General features: G+C 39.0%; 3 protein-coding genes across 3 annotated transcripts; 2 read left to right on the forward strand and 1 right to left on the reverse strand.

The window, feature by feature from the left end:
- Positions 1-259: 259 nt before the first annotated feature.
- Positions 260-3,115, forward strand: LOC141436102 (uncharacterized). The gene is made up of 2 exons (XM_074098954.1): positions 260-531; positions 996-3,115. The coding sequence occupies exons 1-2, from the start codon at positions 448-450 to the stop codon at positions 2,547-2,549; spliced, it is 1,638 nt and encodes a 545-aa protein (XP_073955055.1). The 5' UTR covers positions 260-447; the 3' UTR covers positions 2,550-3,115.
- On the reverse strand, positions 2,610-6,128 carry LOC141436103 (uncharacterized). Its single transcript, XM_074098955.1, has one exon. The coding sequence runs from the start codon at positions 6,010-6,012 to the stop codon at positions 5,479-5,481; it is 534 nt and encodes a 177-aa protein (XP_073955056.1). The 5' UTR covers positions 6,013-6,128; the 3' UTR covers positions 2,610-5,478.
- Positions 6,129-6,321: 193 nt separating this feature from the next.
- LOC141436051 (MMS19 nucleotide excision repair protein-like) lies at positions 6,322-22,165 on the forward strand (the record flags this gene model as incomplete). Its single annotated transcript, XM_074098891.1, is given in 8 exon segments — positions 6,322-6,433; positions 11,718-12,170; positions 12,406-12,789; positions 13,641-13,990; positions 16,783-18,240; positions 18,849-19,112; positions 19,762-19,929; positions 20,939-22,165. Coding segments are annotated over 7 exon segments (2,916 nt in total). The 5' UTR covers positions 6,322-6,433; positions 11,718-12,082.
- Between the last annotated feature and the right edge of the window lie 1,854 nt (positions 22,166-24,019).

The raw sequence follows: 24,019 nt of genomic DNA on the forward strand, positions 1-24,019 counted from the left end.
TTGGATTTTTTATATTATTATTGTTATTTTTTGTTTTCGTTTCAAATTATTAAAATCAGGATAATTTTTATATTATTATTTTATTACCACTAAATTCGTAATTTTTTAAAGTATTTTGATAGTGGAATATTTTTAATGAATAAAGATGTGTTTGAATTTATATTTGATATTGACTAATAAATAACTTCTATATTCGGCTCAAAACATTGCAATCAAATCATGTGTGTTAAACCGTGTCTCGATCAGACCCAATGGCGACACACAATTTTGACAGAACTGCATTGCAGCTGGCTGGCTGTCATGCAAGTCTTGCAGCATTTTTGAGCACGGTTTTTATTTTCAGTGGCATACCTACTGAATAAGCGCAACGTCTGAAGTGTGTTGATATGTTATACTGTGTCCACCGAGTAGCGACAACTTTGCAAATAAGACGCAGCAACATCTAAAATGGAGCAAGACGATGAACTCAAATCCGGTTGTTTGTTGTTTCCTCCAGCCGGAGGGAATGTGTTTTGTAAATTGCCTAAAAAGGTAAAAATATTATGATTTTTTACTAAAAAAGCATTCAGGTGTTGCGATATGTGTTACGATAGAATGAATCACGCGGAACCAAATAGCACGCGATTTACGTTACGACACAGTTCAGTTAGGTGTGAGTCACAGGTTGGAGTTAGCAATGTGCCATTATAGTTTGTACTTCCGATTGCCTGCTACATTACTAGAAATTATTAATTCACATGTTTAACGTATTTCCTTTTCCTCATATGTTTTACCTGATTAGAAATAATGATTAATTATTCTGAACATATGTACTCTGTGTTCTGAACCCTTTATTTTTATCATGAACGCCTTATAATAACGCTTTTTATGAAGGTACCCTTGACCATTGGGGAAATTGAATTCTGTGGTTTTGGCCTGCTTTTACTCACATTAACTGTTACTCATCAAGCTGTAGTTTAGACTTTTGCCTTAATATACATTTTTTGTATTTTCAGAAAAATTGGCAACAGAAATACTGCATATTGCTAAACTCCAGCAAGCAGGGTATAGAGCGTTTGGAAATATATGACAACAAAGATGATTTGAACACTGGCGCTATCCCTAAAATAATAACCCTTGAGAACTGTATAAAAATAACTCATTCTAGTCCAAACATTATAACTGTACTTACTAAGTCACACACTCAGCAGTTTTGTGCGCATTCAGAACCTGAAACCTTGGAGTGGGTGAAGGCTCTACAGTCTGTAGCATTTAAGGGGCGAGATGTAAGCCCTGTCCGATGTGATGAAGACAATGACTTATATTGTTCATCAGGGGAAGGTGTTTTTTCAGTCAAAATGAGCCCCTCTGAAGCTTCAACAAGGTGCGGCCTGGAGCCTATACGATATTTGCTACTCCTCACAACCACAGCCATCGAATTAAGAGACTTAAATGACAATAAACTGTATGCCACTTGGCCGTATAGATATATACGACGTTATGGGTACAGACAGGGCAAATTCACATTTGAAGCAGGCAGGAAATGTGACACAGGTGAAGGTATCTTCCATTTAGAACACCCTAATCAATCAGAGATATTCAAGTGTGTTTCATTGAAGATGAAAACTATGAAACAGATGATAGGAAGTGAACTCAACAGTCCTGATCATAGTGAATTCAACATACAAGCCAGTCATAATTTATTCCCTGGATCCAGGAGTCCACTGGTTGCCGCGAGACCTGATGATTTAAGCTTGAGTTCTTTGTCCTTCAAAACAGCACCTTCAAGCCAACAGAGTTCGATCTCCGAAAGAGATAGTGCACCTCTGTTAATGCCCAAACCAGCACTTAAACCCAAGCCTCAAAAGCCTCCCCGTAAACTCATCAACATGCCTAAAAGCATTGTAAAAGATTTATGTAGTTCAACAGATGATAGTATTGATTTTGGGAGATACAAAAAGCTTGAAAACTATGAACCCATTGATCAAGCAAAACTGGATCCCAGTCCTACTTCTGTGCCATATGATAGAGTAGAAGTTCGCAGTGAGGCATGGAAAACCCTTGGCATTGATGACCCTGATCACACCGAGTTCACTCCTAATTTAGGTGACAGCCCTAATTGTATGAAACTCATATCCAGATCCCAAGATAATTTGAACAATTCCGGCCCAGAGGGCTCTAGAATTATACTTCTACCTAGCCCCATTGTTGACCCAGAAGATGAGAACTATGACAGGTTGCAATACTTTGGTTCTACAAGTAAGTTGAATAAGTCTTCTCGGTACAAGAAAATAGAGGCCCGGCCAACAACATTGGTTCCTGGTGAACCCAAGAGTAAAGACACTTGGAATGATTATGATGAAGTAGAAAACGTAATGCAGACTGCAAGACTGGCAGATGATTCTCATTTGGGCTATGGTATGATCCGGAAACCAAATACTCCAGGGCCGCAGGTGCCAACAGCTGCTCAAGCACAAGCTTTGCAGAATCAAGTGGGCCTGGAAGAAGTCAATCACAACAACTGCAATGGTACAGACTATGCAGTTGTAAGCCGCCCAAAAAGAGTGTAGAATAAGTGTAAGAGTTAAGTATTACAGCGAATATTATTATACTAAGACTGAAATTTTATAAAATCTGAAATTCAAGTAAAAGGAGATTATCTCGCGTTCTTATTGATTTTTTTAGATAGATTGGATTAGGCCATTCTAGAATGCTTGAATATTTCTTTTGTAATTGATGTTTGACTGTAGGAAGACTTTGCATTCCATTTATACTTTCCACAAACTAGTTATTAAAGTCTATACATTTTTGTAAGTCCAATATATGTATGTTGTACAATTTGTACATAACCCATTATTTTGGTGGTATTATAACGCACAATTTTTATTTTCTTTATAAGATATTAACAGAATACCATGTGATTACACTGTGCCTTATTACTGTTAGGATTAGGACTATTTTGCAATGATTACCACAGTTACATGTCTACCAGTTGGTGCCAATATGAATATTTTATCGGTCAAATATAGTACTATATTTATCACTATTCGCACCTCTAAAATGAGGTATTATACTGATTAAGAATTGTTCATTTTATATTATCTACTTTGCTAGAATAAGAGCCATTTATACATAATTGAATCATTTAGTTTCTTTGCCCTGGTCCATATTAACTACAGCAAGATTTTTAGGCTTGTACCAGCAAAAACATGTGCTCCTCCTTAGTCATAATACTGCTAAAAAAGTTTTACTGTTTAATGAGTCTCTTATAAGACATGAATGTAATAAATATTTTATACTTGTCTTGTCTGTCATATCTACTTGGCAAAACAATATCTTATTATTGAACTAGTCACTTGACTTGACTCCATTATTTTTCCTGATTACTCTACTTTACCAGAGAATTTTCATCTACTTCTGCTCTACTAGGTGCTCATACTTCCAACTTTTATTACTATTTTTTTTCACTTTTACTCTCCCATGTTTCAATTCAAAACTTAGCTATATTTTTTCCATAATTTCAATATTAATGTTGTCCCAAGAAGTAGTGTCAAGTGAAATTCTATAGGTAAAGCAAAGCATCTCTCAAAAGCTGTTTTTCTGTTAACTTCTTTTTTTAACCATAAAATAGTCCATAACTCCTAAACTATGTTGGGATAATTGGGGAGATTTTGAAGCCAAAAGGTGCTCTACCTTCTGGACTTTTCAACACTATTTTTCGACATTATTTGCAGGCTTGATGTTTATTCTATTATCAATGTCACACTCAGACATTAATTTCCTACTACTATTTTCTATCATCTGACTATTTTCATTTAGCTTTATTAAAAAGCATATCTATAAAAAAAAAACTATGTAGTTTCTTTAATATGACATCAAAATGATAAACTAGTGACATCTCTATTATCTTAGTTCTAATTAACGCAATATGTGTATCAGATTATGCATGTAATTTATCTCATCATCGTGTGACAGTTTCAAATGTCTTAATCAGAGACTTAATCATGGAGCATGTCATGGATATCAGCATGGTGTACACTGCATCTGAATCTCCTGCCTGCCCAATTCCTCAGCATACTCAGTGCCGGATTAGCCCATAAGCAAATTAAGCAATTGCTTAGGGCAGTGGTGGGTAAACTTTCTTCATGGAGGGCCAGAAAGTTACAGATATTTTAGTGGTGGGCCAGAATTACACCGTTCTATTTTATATTATTTTTACGTTTTTGCCAAATTTTGAAAGTATATTATGATAGCGGGCCATAGAGGTAGGTACTATTCACTCCAAAGGAACGTCGGTGGGCCGGATTAAGTCCCTTCGCGGGCCGGAGTTGGCCCACGGGCCATACTTTGCCCATCACTGGCTTAGGGCATCACGTCTAGCACCATAAACAGCACCACAAAAAAATGTTAGCACATAAAAGGTAAGGCTGGTTATGACTACTTATACCGGCGTGGATTGCTTAGGGCATCAAATAGCTTTAATCCGGCACTGAGCACTCATGCGCATCTTATCTAGTGAACTTCTGGTACCAAGAAAATAAATACCAATATAATAGTTAGATGTACATCTAATATGGCAAGGATCACTTATAAATTATTTGTAGATTATGTAGTTCTATTCATAATAATATAAATAGAGTACATACCACACATTGTTTTTATAAATGTTAATTTTTATAAGAAGCCATATTTTTGTGACTTATTTTATTTTAAAGCCTGAGAATATTGAGAAATAAATCATAATCAATTATTTTGTTGTATTATTTATTTGATTTACAGTAAATTGTTGGAAAAACATAAATATCAATGAATACATTAAGAAAATACAAGGATAGATTAACTAAGTAACGTAACTTAGGAGCTGGCGTGAATGGATTGAACAAAATTGATGTCACTTAGATGTTGTTGTTGTTGTTTTTTTATTAAATATGACTCTGTCCATTGGAGGACAATTTTGCCAGTGTCTAGTAGGTTTTGCCGTTGTATGGTAAAAAAAATTTAGAAAACAAAATATGAGAGGTAATGGTGGATGAACAATGACAGCGTGAACCAAGATCCCGCTAAGATACATTTAAGATTTTTGTAGTACAATGACAGACAGATGTATGACATTTTCAAATTTGTGTGAAGTTTATTCAAATATAGGTAAGACAGTTGTTACTTTGATTTACTCATTTAATCCAATTGTGCCAGCTTTTGTGAATCTGTACATTATTACCAAAGCTAATCATTGGCAAATTAAAAGTAAAGTAACTGGATGATATAACACTATTTTCTGCATGTGAATTTCAACACTAACACAAATTTAGTGTCTTGAATGTCTTTCACCTAGTGCTACTATCATAATTTTGTTGCCATTAGCTAAACATTATGCTTTGAAAACAATGCATATAAAGCTGTTATATTTATTTATGGGCAGTCTGAATAACATTTTGTCAGACTGCAACACTACTGGAACAATTCCTAATTATTAACAGACTAAAGAATACCATGAATACTTCATGACTTTGGTAATGCATCTAAGATCTCGGCAGCAGACTCTTTATTTTTGACCAATTCTGTTGCAATAAACTCTAGCTCTTGCGACAAAATCTTCTGCACAGTTTCTCCCTTTTCTGCCATAATGTCTTCTATATTCTTCTTGCCATTCATATCACTGAACCAGTTCAAGTTATCGGCAATAAGGTGCCTATTCTCACATCCGTCACAATTTACAATCACGACGCCCTTGTAATAAGCTAGTTTGGTGATAAATTTCACGCTTCTAGTGTTGCATTTCTTGCAAGTGTACATGAGCTGGAATTTCCCTTCAAACTGGCTTTTTTCTCTTGATTCAACATCTGTATATTTTGCAGTAGTCGTGCTGAAACTCCTGGGCGACTGGGTCTTAGGTGTGGGTGATGCAGAAGCAGTTGGTATCACCAGTCTTCTACCGAAATAAGAGTTCCCATTACTTGGGAAGAACACAACACTGTTTAAAAGCCGTGGCTTATGGTATTTAACCACAAAGTCTATTAAAGTCTTGTGCGACATGCCTGAATTGAGCTGTTTCGTGGAATGTTTAAAAAAAAATAATTATTGCGCCACTTTGGACGAATTTTACAAAATAGGTTGAAGCATGCATGCATGCTCACAGTTTGACATCTTTGACTTTGTTTGACAGCTGTCATGCACCGATTTCGAGTCGGTCGGTTCCAAACACAAAATAAGACGCCTCAGCTTGTACAGAAAAAATAAATTTTTGTTTTGACGTTTGTGGGATAAAGGTAAAATAAAAGCAGTTGACATCACATAACAATTAAAAAAATATTATAACCTAAACCTAAAATTTAAACGAGACTGACCGCTTGACTTCCTTGGTGTCAGCACGTGTTTGTGTCGGACCTGCGAAATTTTGTGGCCTAGTGCTATTTTTTTTCGTGTTTTTTGTGTTACCCATCGGAATCGGCGCTCAGTAAGTGTTTTAACCAATTCTTGTACGCTGTTAACCCCGCTATGTCTCATTTCCCGCCAAAACCTCCAGACATAACCTCAGTTGTTGGGGACCCGGTTTCCGCCGGCCCACCGGTGGATTTGTCGCAAGACAGTCAATCGGAGGGGCCGATGGAAGCCGAGATATCCTTACTGGGGACAAAAAGGAGGGCTACGGTGCAGGGTGGATCCCAACCTCCCTCTAAGTTGGGGGCAGGGCTCCTTCCGACTCCATAGCTCATCTTTATGAACACCCGGATTATAAAAATGGACGAAAATACACTTCCAACGACGGAGGACCTTTCCTAGTCCATGTTTCCAAACCTGAATCCGATCCCTCCTCCGGTACCACCCTAAACCCCATTAAGTTTGGCCAAGTGATGGTTAACTCTCGTGTACAGAATATAACGCGAGACGGTATAAAAAAAGTAGGTAGAAACCGCATTAGTGTTGAGTTTAACACGGCAGAGGCAGCAAATGCCTTCTTAGTGGACCCTTTACTTGCGTCTAAAAACTTTGAAGCAACCATACCAACATTTAATGTCACTCGCATGGGTATTGTCAGAGGAGTGCCAACGGACCTTGCTCTGGATGCATTCGTCAGTGAAGTAGAGCTTCCTTCTGGCTGTGGGGTAATCCTCAAAGCCAGACGACTAAACCGCAAAGTCCACAAACCTGATGGAGTTGAATGGATCCCTACAGGAACTGTTGTAGTTACTTTCAGCGGCCAAGTTCTTCCGTCCAGAATTTTCTGCTGCTACACATCTTTGGTGGTTGAAAAGTACCGTTTGCCCACAATACAGTGCCACAGTTGCTGCAAATTCGGACACATATCAGAGCAGTGCCGATCAAAACCAAAGTGTTTCAAATGCGGTCAAGAACATACAGGGAAGACATGTGTTGTGCAGGAAGACTTAGCGTTTTGCTTGTTCTGCTCAGGCAGGCACTTCGCTACTAACAAGACCTGCCCAGAACACACTCGCCAACAGGCTATTAAGGATACAATGTCTGAAGACAATATTTCTTACTCTCAGGCATGCGAGAGGTTCCCCCCGTGAAGAGAACGTACGCTGATGCGGCTCAGATGCTCCCCCTTCCCAAACAGACCATATTTTGTCTCAATCGCAAAACAACTCCTCCCTCCCCCCCACCTTCAGTCAGTCCCAAAGCTATAGGAAAACCGTTTTCATCCCAAGGTCCCCACGTCGCCCCCTAACACAAGGATATGACCGCGCCGCGCACAACGCCTTAATTAGTGATCGGAACCCTCCGCCTCCGAGGACTGGTGCTGCGCTCCAGTCCCCTAACTCCCCGCTCTCACCCTCCTGTCATTCCCCACACAACGATAACCTGCTGGATATGTTGCTATCCTTGTTGATCAATATGTTCAGCAAAATGGATGAATTCCCACTACCGCCCAACGTCGCCAATAAACTTTCCCAGTTTCTTTCAGTTGTCAAAATTCCATCTCATCCAGTGGAACAGTCACAGTCTCCGCCCTAAGAAACACGAAATTCTGCAAATGGTATCCTCGTATGACCCTGCTGTCTTTGCCATATCGGAGACCTGGTTGATTCCAGGATCCCGGTTTCGGGTGCCTGGCTTCTCGTGCCTCCGACATGACAGAGATGACGGCTACGCAGGAGCCGCTCTTCTCATTAAATCTTCTATTACGTATACTCGTATAACTCTTCCCCCTATCGCTCGTGGTATTAATGCCGTCGCCGCCAAGATTATGGACTTTTCCGTTCTTTCGATCTATATTCATGATCCTCACTCTATTAATATATCAGACCTCGAGCACATATTTTCTGCCCTCCCGGGCCCGTTCCTCATCTTAGGTGACTTTAACTGTCACCATCTCATGTGGGGTAGTGCCGATTACGACGCTTTAGCCTGTGATCTCGTTGACCTGATGGAGGACAAAAACATCTGTCTTCTCAACGATGGTTCGCCGACGCGCAGAACGGCTCCAGGCCTGAATCCTAGCGCCGTGGATCTTTCTTTGTGCTCTCCACAATTTGGCACCCTTCTCTCGTGGTCTGTTCTCCAGGACTCCTATGGTAGTGACCACCTACCCATCTTAATATCCTTCCCTACATCCTTTTCCCAACCCAGTTCTCCCCTAAATACTAGTAGGTACCTCTTGTCCAAGGCAGATTGGGATCAGTTCGCGGCGGACTTGGACGCAGCAGTAAGCAAGATGCCCACTGTCTTACCTGAAAATGCTCCTATTTGTCATGACAATCTAATCGACGCCTTCACAGTTGCAGCTAACACAAATATTCCCCTAAAAAACGCTATAAGGCTAGGTCCTCTCCACCTTGGTGGGATTCTGAATGTTCGGACATGATTCGCCAAAGGAACGAGGCCGAGAGAGCGTATTGTGGAAATATGTCCCTGGATAACTTTCTCGCATTCAAAAAGACGGCAGCCCTGGCGAAACGTATGTTCAGAAAAAAAAAGAAATCGGGATGGTTAAACTTCTGCCAAAATATCTCTCCTCGCACTCCCTCAACTGTACTATGGAAAGCCATAAAACGCTTCCGAGGGTCATTCATAGCCCGCGATGCGCCAAGTAACGACTCCTCAGCTTGGCTCACGGCATTTATCGACACATTATCTCCCCCTTCTGTCCCTCATATTAACTCTCTCCCTTCCCGCTATCCTCTGAATTGCCCCCAGAACAGTTTTGACCAACCGTTTTCCTGGGCAGAACTTCTGGCATCGCTTGACCACCTTAAGAACTCTGCTCCTGGTCCAGATAGTATCCCTTACGCCTTTCTTGTCAAATCTGGTCAGGTTACAAAAAAATACTTCCTAGACCTTCTAAATCATTTTTTTGATCTGGGTTTCGTTCCAGAGGCTTGGAAAAATCAAATTATCATCCCTTTACATAAACAAGGAAAAGATCCTCTCCTTCCTTCATCCCACCGTCCCATCGCTTTATCATCCTGCCTACTCAAAATCCTGGAGCACATGATTAAGAAGCGTCTAGAGTGGTTCGTAGAATCTAAAAAAATCCTGTCCAAAAGCCAATTTGGTTTTCGGAGGGGAATGGGCACCATGGATAGTCTCTCGATTTTAACAACCGACATCAGAATCGCCTTTTCAAGGAACGAGTTCCTTGTTGGTGTATTCTTGGACATATCATCCGCATATGATAATGTCATACTCTCCTTACTCAGAGATAAGCTATCTAAGCTGAGTTTGCCGCAGAAGCTGACGCATTTCATATGTAACTTCCTTATGGAACGTTCCATCGAGGTGAGACATAATGGTTCCCATTCCACTCCGAGACTAATCTGGCAAGGTCTCCCACAAGGATCTGTATTAAGTCCCCTACTCTACAGTTTGTACACCCATGACCTAGACGAGGCTGTTTCACCGTTCTGCAACATTCTACAATACGCAGATGATATAGCATTGTATTCATCGTCCCACTCCGTCGAGGTAGCTACGTGTAACTTGAACCAAGCCCTATTCTATCTGGGAGAATGGCTTGCTGTTCATGGTCTTTCCCTTTCAGTTCCCAAATGTAGCGTGGTCCCCTTTACCAGAAAAAGATCGTTCTCCCCTGTGGAAGTCGCTTTCAATAATCAACTGATCCCTGTTAGTAAACAAGTTAAGTTTTTAGGCGTTACGCTTGACTCTCGTCTTTCCGGTTGCCCCCATATTGATTTGACAGTTAAAAAATGCCAATCGAGCATCAACATTTTACGTTGTCTTTCGGGTGTGTGGTGGGGTGCTCACCCCTTCTCCCAGAAACTCCTGTACAATGCGATAGTGCGCAGCGTCCTTGATTATGGCTCTTTTGCTTTAGAACCTTGCAGCAAGGTGGCCTTAGGTAAACTAGATAAAATCCAGTTCCAATCCCTCCGGGTGATCCTGGGGGCCATGAAATCCTCCCCGACCAATGCCCTGCAAGTAGAAGCATCTGACCCCCCCTTTTCCTCCGACGGCAGTATCTGGCTGACCGTTTCTTCCTTAGACTTTCCCTTCTGGACGACCACCCCCTTTTACCTAAGCTTCAAGAACTATCGCGTTTAATTACTGACAGCGGATTCTGGTTTAACAAAAATCCGCCATGCCTGATAAATAGTTTCCGTAAATTCAGTAGCCTCCCGGACCCCTCTTTCACATGCTCCCGACTCCCCTCTTCGCTCATAGTTACGATGCTCTTATTTTTCAACCGAACATAATCCTGGACTTTGGAATATCAAAAAGTCAACCCGGTGCGAACAATTCCTTTTTGCGCAATATCGAAAACTTCTGGCAAGGCTGGACGCTATTATTCACGGATTCCTCCAGGCTCGTACTTGGCGGGGCGGTGGGTTCGGCAGTCTGGATCCCGAGTGACTCGGTTATATTGAGCTTTAAATGCCCGCCTCGCACGTCGGTCTTTACCGGAGAGCTAGTTGCTATCTTGGAAGCCGTTAAGTATATCAATGCCCATGGGATTAGTCGATCGATAATTTTTACGGATTCTCTTAGCGGTTTACAATCAATTAAGGCCAACCCGTTCTCTGCTAAAATTAACTTTCCTTTAGTGTTACTCATTAGGCAAACCCTATTCGAAGCTCATCTCCGCAACATTGAGATCTCATTATCCTGGATCCCCAGTCATTCTGGGATCGTAGGCAACGAGGCCGCTGACGCCCATGCTAAAGAGGCCGTGGAAATCGGCAGTTTGGACCACCCCACTGCTACTTCTATGACCTCTTCTCTGCCGCCAAATCCGATCTTTCCTCTACGTGGCTCCGTCATTATGAGAGCTCTTTATTGGTCAAAGGCCGCCATTACGGGGATATCCAGCCAAACATTCCCCCCAAGCCTTGGTTTTACCGGTTTCGCCAAGCGAACAAACAGACCACCTCAGTCATCTGCAGACTACGTATAGGACATACTTGTTCTCCATCCCGCTTGTATAGATGGGGCATTGTCCAATCCCCCCTCTGTTCATGCGGCCTGGAGGAGGGTACTGCAGATCATATCCTTTTAAACTGCCCGATGAGAACTACTTCCCTATACAACATCCTCCCGCCTTGTATTCCTAAACCCACCAACCTTAAAACCCTCCTACTCCATGCCTCCTCTAACAAAAAAATCCTTAACCTCCTAATTAAATATATAACTAAAGAAAAAATAAAACTTTAGGTGCTTTTTCGCTTTTGTCTCTCCCTTTGATCCGATCTGTAATGTCTAAATGTTTTGTACTGTCTTCTATGTTTTGTGCTGTCCCTATGTTTTGTGTATGTCTATTGCAGGTACGCAACAAACTCGCTTCGACAACTCCCGTTTAGATATCTTATTCAACCGGTCTGACACAATATACACTTTGCTGCTGTCAGGTGTCATTGGCAGTAATGGACGCTAACCAAAAGCGACCGATTGCCACTTAACAAAAAAGTTGAAGTTGAAGTTAAAATTTAAACCTTGAATTTGTGTTTCAATGTAATAATATTATATTTGCTCATAAATAATCGAAAATATGTAAAATTAACACATCTGGCAAATTTATACTACGTGTAAACCATAGTTACTGCATACAGGGTATACTGTATTTCTTAAAATCAATCTGGTTTTTAGTTCTGTTAAATTTGTTACAAGTTCATTTGTAAATTCTATTAAAATGGTATCTGTGTGGCAAACTCCTGAACTTTCTGACGAAATTATTAAGGGTGACGAAATATTCGAGAGTACAACGTGCATTGTTGCGGGTAAGTAATATTTTGTTGATACTATTCAGGCAATCTTTAAGGTTATGATTACAAAAATCCTAGAGACGTACGATTTCATTGTCGTCTTTTTTTATCTTTGTTATTTTATATTTGTTATTTATTAGATTATATTTGGCCGTTAAACAATGATGTGACGATTGTTTTTGTCTCCTAAGCTCCTAATTCTTGACCCTACCTAGTCTAAAACAATTTTAAATAAATCATTCTTTTTCAGACATTGTATCTGCAAAAATAGACATAATGTGCCTGGTACAAAACATGGCCGGTGTGCTCACAAGCAAAGAGGTAGAATATCGGGAAAAAGGCATGCGTTTCTTCACCAAAGTATTAAAGGAATTACCAAAAGATTACTTAACACAAATGCAAGTGAGGTTCATATCAAATTTTTACACTGACCGCTTAAGAGATTATCATAGGGTCATACCACCAGTTCTAGAAGGATATTTAGCTATATTTGAGATGGAGAACTATGATATGCAGAAAAGTGGCGAGTTTTTGAGAGCATTGTTCAGAGAAGTGCCATGCCAGTCGCAAGTTAGACAGGATAGGCTGAATATCTACTTGATTATAAAGAAATTACTGGAGAAAGATGTTGAACGTAAGTAATAAACAATGATATCTTTTGTCCAAGAGAATTATTATGTAATAGTGGAAAATATTTATTGTAAAGTTTATAACTAATGTAAAATAACCCAAGATGGTTGCTACATACTATTATTTAAGTTTAAAACCAGTGTCATTTAATATTTCTCGCCCTACAGCTTTGCTAACTACTGCAATTCACTCCTTGCACTTGTTATAACTGCAACTTTAATAAACAATTTTAAAAATAGTCTACACAATCCCAAAAATATAAGTGCAACTATGAATATGTTTCAATAAAAAAAACTGCTACAGTAATAATCAAATAATAATAATAATTATATGAGTAATGTTGTATCATTCCATAACTTTGTATGATTTTTTTAACCCTTTCCGGCCGAGACACTGTTTTTCCGAATTTTCTTCTAAAATGTCAATTAATTGTGGATTGTGAAAAGATGATTCACGCACAATTGTATCAAACCGGCCGGAAAGGGTACACCGACAATACATACTTACCTATTGCCGCAAAGACATTGGTGGCTTGTCCATGGCCATAGTGTTGCCTACACATTTGATTCAGTGTGTTGTTTGCTCATAGTCTGCGCTTGAGTTTTTTTAAAAAATTTAATAATGACGCAGCGTGCGCATTATAGCTAGAAACACACTGATGCCGGTGGCGGAGCGGTGCGCGTGGCGCGTAGGCAGTGCCGGTTGTAGTATTTGAGCTACGGTAAAAGAGAGCACACGAAGTACCGCGTCACGCTTATTTCTCGCGCGTGTTCTCTGTGTGTTTCAAGCTTATGAGATGTTGACGCTGGAAATTCATCGCTGACTTTGCGTTGTATGTCATAATTTATGTTTCAGATATGAAATCAATGGGACCAAATTTTGCCTATGGCTTCATATCAGCAATGGATGGTGAAAGAGACCCACGAAACTTGTTATTCTTATTTGAATTCATACCAACATTCTTAAGGCACATACCACTAGGTCATTTAGTTGATGGAATGTTTGAAGTGATATCATGCTACTACCCTATAGATTTTCATCCTTCACCTGATGATCCTCAAGCGGTGTCCAGGCAAGATTTAGCGGATGAGCTGGGTCCTTGTCTGTGTGCTATACCCGAGTTTGGAGAGCAATGCTTGATTCTATTGATTGATAAATTGGATTCAACCCTGCGCACAGCTAAGATGGATTCTTTGAAGTTACTGGTTAGTTTGTTTGTTTTTACTGGTAAGCAGAGGCGTCTCTAGCCCATGTAGCGCCTGTGTGCAACCATTACCCTAGCGCCCCCTAGTAAGCTCGCGGTAAGTACAAGTAACAGCACATCAAGTTACCACAAACTGACAATTTTCCCCAATGGATGGAGGGGCGTTCAATAAAAAGTGAGAATGAGTATGTTATAATAATAATAATAATAAGCCTTTTTATTTCCACATCAAACATTTTACAATTCAAGTACTATTAGTAGTTGTGTTATTACTTTTTACTTATTAATCTAATGTTAGTAGGGTTAGTTATCTTTCTGTGATGCGGATCCCGTTTGGGTGAAGGCCTCCTCTTTCTCTTTCCACAATTCTCTATTTCTGGCGAGGGTCATCCAGTCACGCCCCGCTTTTTCAACAATATCATCAGCCCACCGTTTTGTTGGTCTGCCGACATTTCTTTTTCCTAATGGCCCCTTCCAACTCGTTGCTTTTATGGTCCATCTATTGTCTTGGAATCTCGAAATATGACCAGCCCATTGCCATTTCACTTTTAAAGCCTGTGTTAAGGCATCAGTTAGTTTCGTTTTTTTCCTTATAATTTCTGACCTTATTTTATATATTTTCCTGATTTTTAGTATACTTCTTTCCATTGATCTCTGTGTTGTCTCTATTTTTTCTTTAACTTTATGTGTGTAAGCCCATGTCTGACAACCATACAATAAGGTAGGCAGAAGACAGGTATCAAGTACAGTTTTTTTAATATTTAATGTATAATCTCCTTTAAGGACCAGAATTTATTCCAAGCTATTTTACATCTTCTTTCCACTTCTTCTATATTATTTGTTGTACTGAAAGATACCTGTTTATCCAGGTATATGTATTTGTCTACGTAATCTATGTTTTGACCATTTGAACTTATAGGAAATCTTTAACGTTATAAACAACTTTTATTAAATTGAATTTTATTTTTCGACATAGTCACCTTTTAGCATAATACTCTTTTTTCTAAATTCCATTTTTAAAAAAGGTCCCATCTTGAGTACTTAAAAAATCTTGTACTGCAGCGACTACCGCGTCGTCGTCTTCAAATTTCTGGCCTCTCAGGTATTCTTTCAATCTCGGAAATAGGTAGAATTCACTGGGGGCGAGATCTGGTGAATACGGAGGATGCTTAAAGATATCGAACCCAGCATCACGAATTGCAGCCATTGCAACGGCGGACTTGCTTGTGTGCCGGTTGTTGCTTGATTGTCGTGGTGGAACAGCACAACTTTCGAGAGTTTACCTCAACGTTTTTCGCGGATCTCATTGCGCAATGTTGCTACTTGTTTGGCATATAAAGTGTCCGTAATAGTGGCTCCATGCTCGAGATACTCAATCATTACTACCCATTTACCATCCCAAAAAACAGAGCCCATGACCTTACTGGCAGATGGGCCCACCTTGAATTTCTTCGGAGTTGGACATGATGGCCTTTTCCATGTCATAGACTGCAGTTTCATTTCAGGGTCGTAATGATGGAGCCATGTTTCGTCCATTGTTATAAATCGCGCCAAAAAAAGTTCCCGGTCTTGCTGTATCAGGTCCAAAGCTTCTTGACAAATCTCGATTCTAGTTTGTTTTTGCGTGTGGTACCCAACGGGCAGATACCTTTTTCATACCCAGCGTTCATGTAAAATATTATGCACGCTCCCCGTTGAAATCTTAACATTTTTCAGCAATAAAACAAACCGTGACACGACAATCCGCCAAAACTAAGTTTTTGACTTTTTTCACAATTTCTTTAGTTACTGCTGTAGTAGGGCGTCCGGAGCGGGGGTCGTCCGTGGTCGATGTTCTTCCACGTCTAAATTCGGTGCACCAACGTGCGACTGTCGAATACGGAGGAGCATTAGACCCTAAAGTGTCCCGCAAATCTAAATTGAGTTGGTCCGTAGAAAAAAATTTCAAACACAAGTATTTGATAACGGCGCGCAGTTCAATTTTCTCCATTTTCGCAATGTACTCTTTCAGTATATGTATAAAGTACTCTGTGATGTACTCAATAGCATTGCAAAGAAATTACCGTATTTGTTTAAACAAAAGACAGTTTTTTTTTTTCATAGCAATCAGCTAGATAGTAGCTTTGCCGGCCAGTATTTAATTTCCTAATATTGAAAGAGTTTGAATCTCATTCTCACTTTTATATTGAACGCCCCTCGTACGTCCCTTGTTCGGAGATTAAATCTGAAGAAGAAATTGGTCGGTTTTAAATACCATGATGTGCTGTTGACTGTATTTAGAATTATACAGGCTGTTCTGGTGTTTACCCTAACAAACCAAAACAAGCCCGTTTTATTAATTTACCAGAATCATTATTTCCTAATGCTTTTTTTCCCAATACATATGCCTTTTTACTGAATCTTATTTTCACAATCGCGTTTTTCCCTATTTTAAGTAATGTTAAGTTTGCATCGGCCCAAAGGGCCAAAACTACACAAGACGCGGAGCTCCATCGTCACTGTGTCTGGGTTGATTGGGTTTTCCGCTACTGTGAAAATAAGAAATAACGATTCTAATAATAAATAAGAAGAGCTCAAAATGAGCATTTTTCACAACACTAGCATTGCATAATGCATATTCTACACAATATCTGTTATGTTCTGTTGTATACACAACGCAACAAATTCTTTAATGCTTACATTCGATTTTTAATTCAGTATTGTGTAAAACCCTGTCTGCGCTGACGAACATTGTCGATGTAACTTAATAATTTGTGTTATCTAGTACTGTAACCTGACGACGATTTTTTACAGGCTCTGAGCTGTAGGACATTCAAAGCAGAAGCATATGGACCCTTTCTGAAAGCGCTATGGTCTTCTTTGAACAGGGAAATATCTCACAAAACAGATGACGAACTCAAAATGTCAGCGCATGAAGCTCTATCAACACTAATTGCAAAATTGGCCACCTCTGCCAATACAGATCAAGTGTTTGAGAATTTCATCAAAGGCATACTAATATCCATGCAGACCGCAATAGCGGAGTCAACGACAGTGGCTCAGCTTGTCCAAGCTACAAAAGTATTGCTGACAACTGCAAATGCTTCAAATGAATCCTGTGTCATTGTCACTAAAGCCATGATCCCAGCCGCATTAGCTTATTATGAACTCAATCCGTCTCCGAAATTACAAATTGCTACACTAGACTTTTTAGGCGATCTGAATGACATCACTAAACATTGGGAGGTAACGGAACAAATTGAAAAACAAATCATAGAAATACCCCAACTGTGTTTGACTGCTGTGAGCCAACCGTCTAAAGAATACCAAATAGCAGGCTTTAAAACCCTGATTAGAGTGAAAAGCGTGTTGCAGTCTGAGCTTGTGTTGCCTTTTGTTGAAGTTTTAATACATAATATACAGCACAGTCAAGAGAATGATGTGCTAAGTGTGAGTGTTGAAGCAGTGCATGCAATTGCTAGAAAATATCCAGAGTTAATCATGAGCTATGTTGTTAAAGGTAAATGTGATTTAGACAATTTGACCAGAGATAAAGATGCATTGCAAAAACGTCTGAACTTACTATCTAATTTGGCTAGCATTGATGACTTCACGAAAGTAATTATTGAGGAAATGTTGAAAGTAATAACTTCGGATGATCAAGACGCATCTAAAGTAGTCGAAGCGCTTAGCGAGTCTATGTCAAATGCGAGTTTGTACACAGTTCAAAAGGTGACTCAGATTGAAAGTGATTACGGACTTATAAACTCCATATTAACGTGGCTATTAAAGGAATTGTCATCAACTACCAAAGAATCCCTCACGCACGGTTTTGCGTTAATATCCAATACTATGAGCAGTTTGCCGGCTGAAAAACAGCAAATAGTCCTTTCAAAGCACATGCAATTTGTTCTAGAAAAATCTAAAACGGAAGAGTCCTATTTCGTCGTCTTAGAATGCTTATACAACTCGTTACATGAAACCGTTTACGAACCAAACTTTCCTGATATTATGTCTTTGAGTTTACAATGGGCTCTGCTGAGTGATAATGATGAAATAAGGAATAAAGCTTGTGGTCTTGTGGCTCATTTCTTGAATAAAGCACCTTTTGGTGATAAGTTTGATGCATTGTATGAAGTATTGAAGAACCATCTTTCGTCTTGCAATAGGGATGACGAACAGTTATGCCCGAAGGTGATTATGCTGTATGGATGGATAGCTAAAGCTTTGGTGCTGAGGGGAAGTGACATGTTCCATTTTTGGTTGCAAAAGGTAACTTATTCATACTTTTATTATATTCCAGTTCAACTTGACGTACGTTTATGCATAACTGCTAGACGTATTTGTTACGGAATGTAGACCACATATTCTTCAGTTTGACCTTGATTATGACGCTCTGGTAGATATGTCGAAATATCAAAAGTTCATTGAATGTAGTCACTAGAGTCTGGATTATAATGCAATATTGGATAAATATTAGTTTTTTTTTCTATCAGAAACAATTTGTAAGGTACGGACAGCAAACAATTAGGTATTTAAAAAAAAAATATTCTTTGGTTTTCAATGATGAGATACTTTTCAAATTTTTGGTAGAAAAATTATACATTCAATAACACAAAATATTTTTATAAGCAGAAAAAGTCCATTCCAAATCCACTGACGTAACTAGGCAGTAGCACTTATTATTTCTGGCAGTTAATAATTAATTATCGTATATACCCAGGATCGTTGCAAATATGGCTAAAATATGCATTGTCACCATTTTTTTAGTTAAAATATGCAATAACAGATAAAATGGGCTATATATGCATGCATCTCTAAAGTCATGGTCTACATTCCGAAATAAATGTGCCTAATGTTTACTTTCCTTGAAATTCCAGATAATAGCTGTGTTATCGCACCCTAATTATACCAAACTGGGTGCTAAAGCCATCCATCTCATCATGACAGACTTCCCAGACCATCTGAATGCCAAATATCACTGCAGAATCAGCTTGTTGTACAGGCAGAGAATGTTCCAGAATTTCTCGGTGCTCACAGAAAAGCTGGCAGTGTCATGTCAGACAAAAGAGAGTGTTCTACTTAGCTGGGCGTATATTCTTGAGAGGGCGCCTAAAAGTGTACTTAATAATGAAATTAAGAAGGTAAATATGCCATTTAATTGACTTCTAGCTATGCTCGCCTTATCTAATACCTTTAAACGAGCAATTCTTGTGTATATTATATATATATGGATGTTTTCTATATATGTGGGGGTTTTCGGGAATGAAAAATCGATCTAGCTTGGTCTTATCTCTGGGTAAACGCTTATTATCGAGTTTTAGCCCGAGCGAAGCTCGGTCGCCCAAGTACTCCTTCCTATACTGCATAGAGGAGTTTTAGAAAGAGACAGGTTGTATAGATAGGTATTACAAAAAAAACAGTCTTAATTTAATTTTCGACCAAATTATTGTTTTCTTTGCGAAACATTGGCTGTATATCTATATTTTCATACTAATAATATAGGAATAGCCCGTGGCCCGCGACTCCGTCTCTGTAGATTTCGTTTATCGCTATCCCGCGGGACCTATGCTATTTTCCGGGATAAAAACTGTCCTATGTCCTTCAGTCCTTCTCCGAGACTCAAACTATCTGTATAGCGAATTTCATCTAAATTGGTTCAGTGGTTTAGACGTGGTGAGGTAACAAACAAACAAACAGACTTTACAAACTTCCCCACTTATAATTAGTGGGATATGGCAGTTTGAGGAATTGTCAAATAAATACCATATTTTTGTTTGCTTTTGTTTTCAGGTGGCGCCTCTAGTAATAGATTCGTTATTATTCGACAATAAAGATTTGTTGTTAGTCATGACTGATGTTTTGTCGCACTTCGTTAAAACGAAACACATGGTTATTGCAGACAGTACTCAGACTATTTTGCCTCGATTGTTAGTCTTGACTAAATACGTTAAGTCTATGGTAAGTTCAACATACCTACACTAAGGGTGCGATTTCATCACAAAACTATATAATATGAAGAAAATAAATTTCGAGCGAATATTCGGTTTCGGTTTCTGTGGGCAAAAAAAAATGGCGAATTTAGAACCGAAACCAAAATTTGCTAATTTTTCATTGTTACTACGTTGCTATTCAACTTCAAATAGAATTAACGCATTCACTGCCACCGACGCATATATGCGTTTTCGGAACTTCACCCAGTGCCGTTGTCATAATTATTCATAAATCTTGAACGCACATGTGCGTCGGTGGCACCTGTGGAAGTCAGGTGGCAGTGAATGCGTTAATACTCACTTTTTTAGGCTGTGTTTCCACCAGAGATGTGCGTGGATGCGTTGCGAGGAATGTATTTTTAATGAACCAATAGAAGGGCGTTTTCATAAAAAAGTGTACGTTGTCTTTCAAAATGTATTTAACTTTTTCATTGTATGAAAAACATCACAAAACTGTCATTTTTTTTGGACATTTTTTTAGGTAAACTATCTGAATCGATTGTGCTCTTGATTCTGAGTAGGAAAAACAATATTTTTCCAAAATTTAAAAAAAGGTACACGCGCGCGTAGTGTGCGTGTTGCGGCAGCCGCCGAGTCGCGTGCTCCTGAGAAGAAGGGTACGAAATAGCCCGAAACGTGTCGAGCTAAACTCGGTTTAAGACGTGTTTTATCCGTTACAATATCATTAATTATGAGTGAGTCTCACGGTAGTTTCATGTTCAAAGGTACACTTTATTGTGAAAATGCCCAGAAACGCTTCATTTATCTATCCTATGCACAGCTCTCTAGCGGAAATAGCTCAGCGGAGCGAGGAAAGGTAAATGATGCGTTTCTATTGTTTCATATCTAGCACTCGCAACGCATCCTCTCTGGTAGAAACGCAGCCTTAGCGCTACCACTATCAATTTATCGGGTAATCGCTTCCATAAACACAAATAGATTTATGTAATGTTGTAAAACACTCATTTATTTTACAGGATGTCAGAATAAATAGCCTCCAATGTCTATTCGACATAGCGAACACCTACCCTACGCAGTTGGTACTACCGTACAAGCAAGACGTGCTATTCGATTTAGCGCCATCTCTGGACGACAAGAAGCGACTGGTACGCAACATGGCTGTCAAAGCTCGCACTCGCTGGTTCCTGATTGGTGCTCCCGGAGAACCAACACCGAATTGAATCAATGAGAGAGCTTGGAATAAAAGAATTGTTTAAATTATCTCGATGCAAAGCAGATTCATCTTTGGCGTATTTGCCGACATATTTTTCGAATCGAAAGAGAGCCAATATATCGCTAATAACGCAACTTGCAATGCCAAGTGAAGTGCCAGATTATAAGAACACTTTGATAGTTGTTTTAGATTGAATACAGCATTTTTCTTTAACTGTACGTCGTTGAGCCGATGTCTCTACCACATTCAGTCAGCACCAGCGGCCGCTAAGAAAATATAGCCATTTCGTTTCAATATTATAAGCTGCATGAGAAAACAGTATTTTTTGCAGTTGGGATCTCAAATCGCTAAGGGTGAAAACCGTTCTGTAAACAAATAATAACATTTATTCCATCTCTTTCTATCACACGACTGATTCGTCCTGTCTGATAAAGACCCGACTATTGGCATTGACTACAGACAAATGCAGTTCTCACTATAGCCGGAACATCTCCTATTGGATTAATACATTTTACCTTTGACTGTAAGTAATTAAGAATGTGTAAAATTGTATTTATGACAAGGTAGTACAGCTGCTTACTAGAACGTATTATTTTTTAAGATCTGGCAACAATCCACGCTTGTGTTGTAAATTGTTTTGTTGTACAGTTAGCAGCAAAAGTTGTGATGCGGTGGTGGAGCTCAGGAAAGCCTAGACACCTTCTTATTACCTTAGTAATAGAGTCGTCTGTAAATTTTGAGCTTTACAACTGACCATCCTCTACTGTTGCTAAATGTAACATGTTATTGATGAACCAGCGCCGGCCTTGGGATAGAGCGATTGCAATCTAGGCCACCACGGTTGCTATAGCCTAGCGGTTCCTTGTATATTTCCAGAAAAAGTAAGTTTAGTACCTACCTAACTACTAAAATTGACCTACTCCTGAAGATCGTAGAAAGTTGTCATTTAGCTCTTTGAACTAATGCAGTGCAATTTTTCCGTCCCTTTCTGTCTGTTATGTACGATGGTGTCTTATTGACTTCTTACGAATATGGTTTAACCTTTTGGGGGTGATTAGGTCCTAAGTTGAATTACTGTTTTAGGCGTTGTTAGGTGGCGAAAACAACAAATGCGAAAACAATGTAGTATTTTATACAATATTACTAGCTTTTGCCTTATGTGCCTTATGGCACTCGATTTTGAAACCTAATTACGATTTATGTAAAAGGCACCTACATATTTTTTCTAAGACTACCTCGATTAAATACTGAAATTAACCGATACTAAAATCATTAAATTAATTAATTCATATAATTGGTACCTAGGTCAGATTTTTATGGGAGTAAGTATCAGTTTACCGTTATTTTTTTTGGAAATTATCATCTAGTAGAAGTAGTATTCATAGACATGTTTTTCTCTACTCTGAAAAGTCTAAAAGGAGTTAAGGCCGGCGCTGATATTAATAATATGTGCTGTTTTAAGTTAACATGTAACATTTTGTTATAAAAAATACATATTTTAAAAGAGAAATGTGTTTTATTATTTTATTTCCAAGACCGACTTTGTACAGTCACCAGCACCAATATCTGACACAACAAGCGTGCATAAATATCTGATATGACTCTATTTCTAGGGCCGGAAGGACGTGTCAGATATTTTTGCACGCTCCGCTGTGGCAGATATTAATGCCGGTGACTGTACGAGGTAATGTTTTTAGAGTATGTACTTCCAAATTACAATAGGCAAAATACATAGGCATGTTAGTAAACCTTGTAAACCATAGCATCTCAGATGTAGCGGAATGATTAAGTGTTTTTTTTTACATCACTGGGTGAAAAGTGCAGATGAGGCCAAAGAGGTGTATCTCACTGGTTCAGTTACAGCCTGTTCAGCCTTGAAGAACCCCAGGTTGTATTTATCTGAAAACTCAGACGATGATGAGAGCCCATTCCATTCCTTAGCAGTTCGCATTATCAAAGATGAAGCAACTAATGGAACACTGACTACATAAGGGTGAAGGAAGACGCTCCCCTACCTGGAAGCCTTTAAAACGATAAATTTAAGTTTCTATCTAAGTTCTGAACATTTTCTACATACCACTCTTTAACATTCAGTGAAAGCGGCAAACAAAAGTTCATTCACCCTTCAAAAACTGCAAACTGTATTAATCCCAAATTTCGTATTCACAACGCAGTAACTAGGATTAGTCCGACAAATCTCTGCCCACTAATAATTTATACGAATTTACATAAGCCGATAACAGCGGCTTTCCCGCTCTTTTTGATGCTAATGAAGGGCTAGGCAAGTTTTTAAACGGACCAAGGCGCTTGTCCTATTCGGCCGCTATTCGATTTTTCATTTTGTTAAAAAAACGCTGAAATGATTCCGATTGAATATTTTTTATTAAATAAGGTATAGGTATTAGCAAATACTGTCAAGCCTTTTCCGACGGCATAAGTAGGTGTAGGCACAGAGTACCTTTTTTGGTGTAGGTATCCAAATCTAAGTATCCAAATGTCATCAAAAATGGTTCAAAACCGAACGTGGTTCAGTTTTCGCCTGTTATCTAAAGTAGGCGACTTTCACTAAAAATTTTTGGTGAAAATTTTTGATATAGGAACAATTCCTTATGTAAATTATGTACTACCTAGCTGTCACACATTTTTTATGTAGGTACTTAAAAACGTATAGTGATTACTTGCTCAGTGAAATTACCTACTTGAAATGGCAAAAAATGGCATTATATTTTTTAGACGGACAAGCTGCTGTTCACCTAACGACATTTGAATTCCATTCGCGCCAAAACAATTCGCAATTACTCATTTCCCGCCAAACTTTTACAAAACTTTAAAAACCTTTTTCCGTCAGTAAACAGACGTCCATCTGCGCCTCTTCTTAAATGGC

Source organism: Choristoneura fumiferana, chromosome 16 (genome assembly GCF_025370935.1).
Source record: "Choristoneura fumiferana chromosome 16, NRCan_CFum_1, whole genome shotgun sequence".
Classification (NCBI taxonomy): Eukaryota; Metazoa; Arthropoda; class Insecta; order Lepidoptera; family Tortricidae; genus Choristoneura; species Choristoneura fumiferana.

Coding starts and splice junctions, on each gene's coding strand:
- LOC141436103 (XM_074098955.1), bottom strand. CDS start 6,012: ATGTCGCACAAGACTTTAATAGACTTTGTGGTTAAATACCATAAGCCA.
- LOC141436102 (XM_074098954.1), top strand. CDS start 448: ATGGAGCAAGACGATGAACTCAAATCCGGTTGTTTGTTGTTTCCTCCA. Junction 532..995: donor TTTGTAAATTGCCTAAAAAG/GTAAAAATATTA, acceptor TTGTATTTTCAG/AAAAATTGGCAACAGAAATA.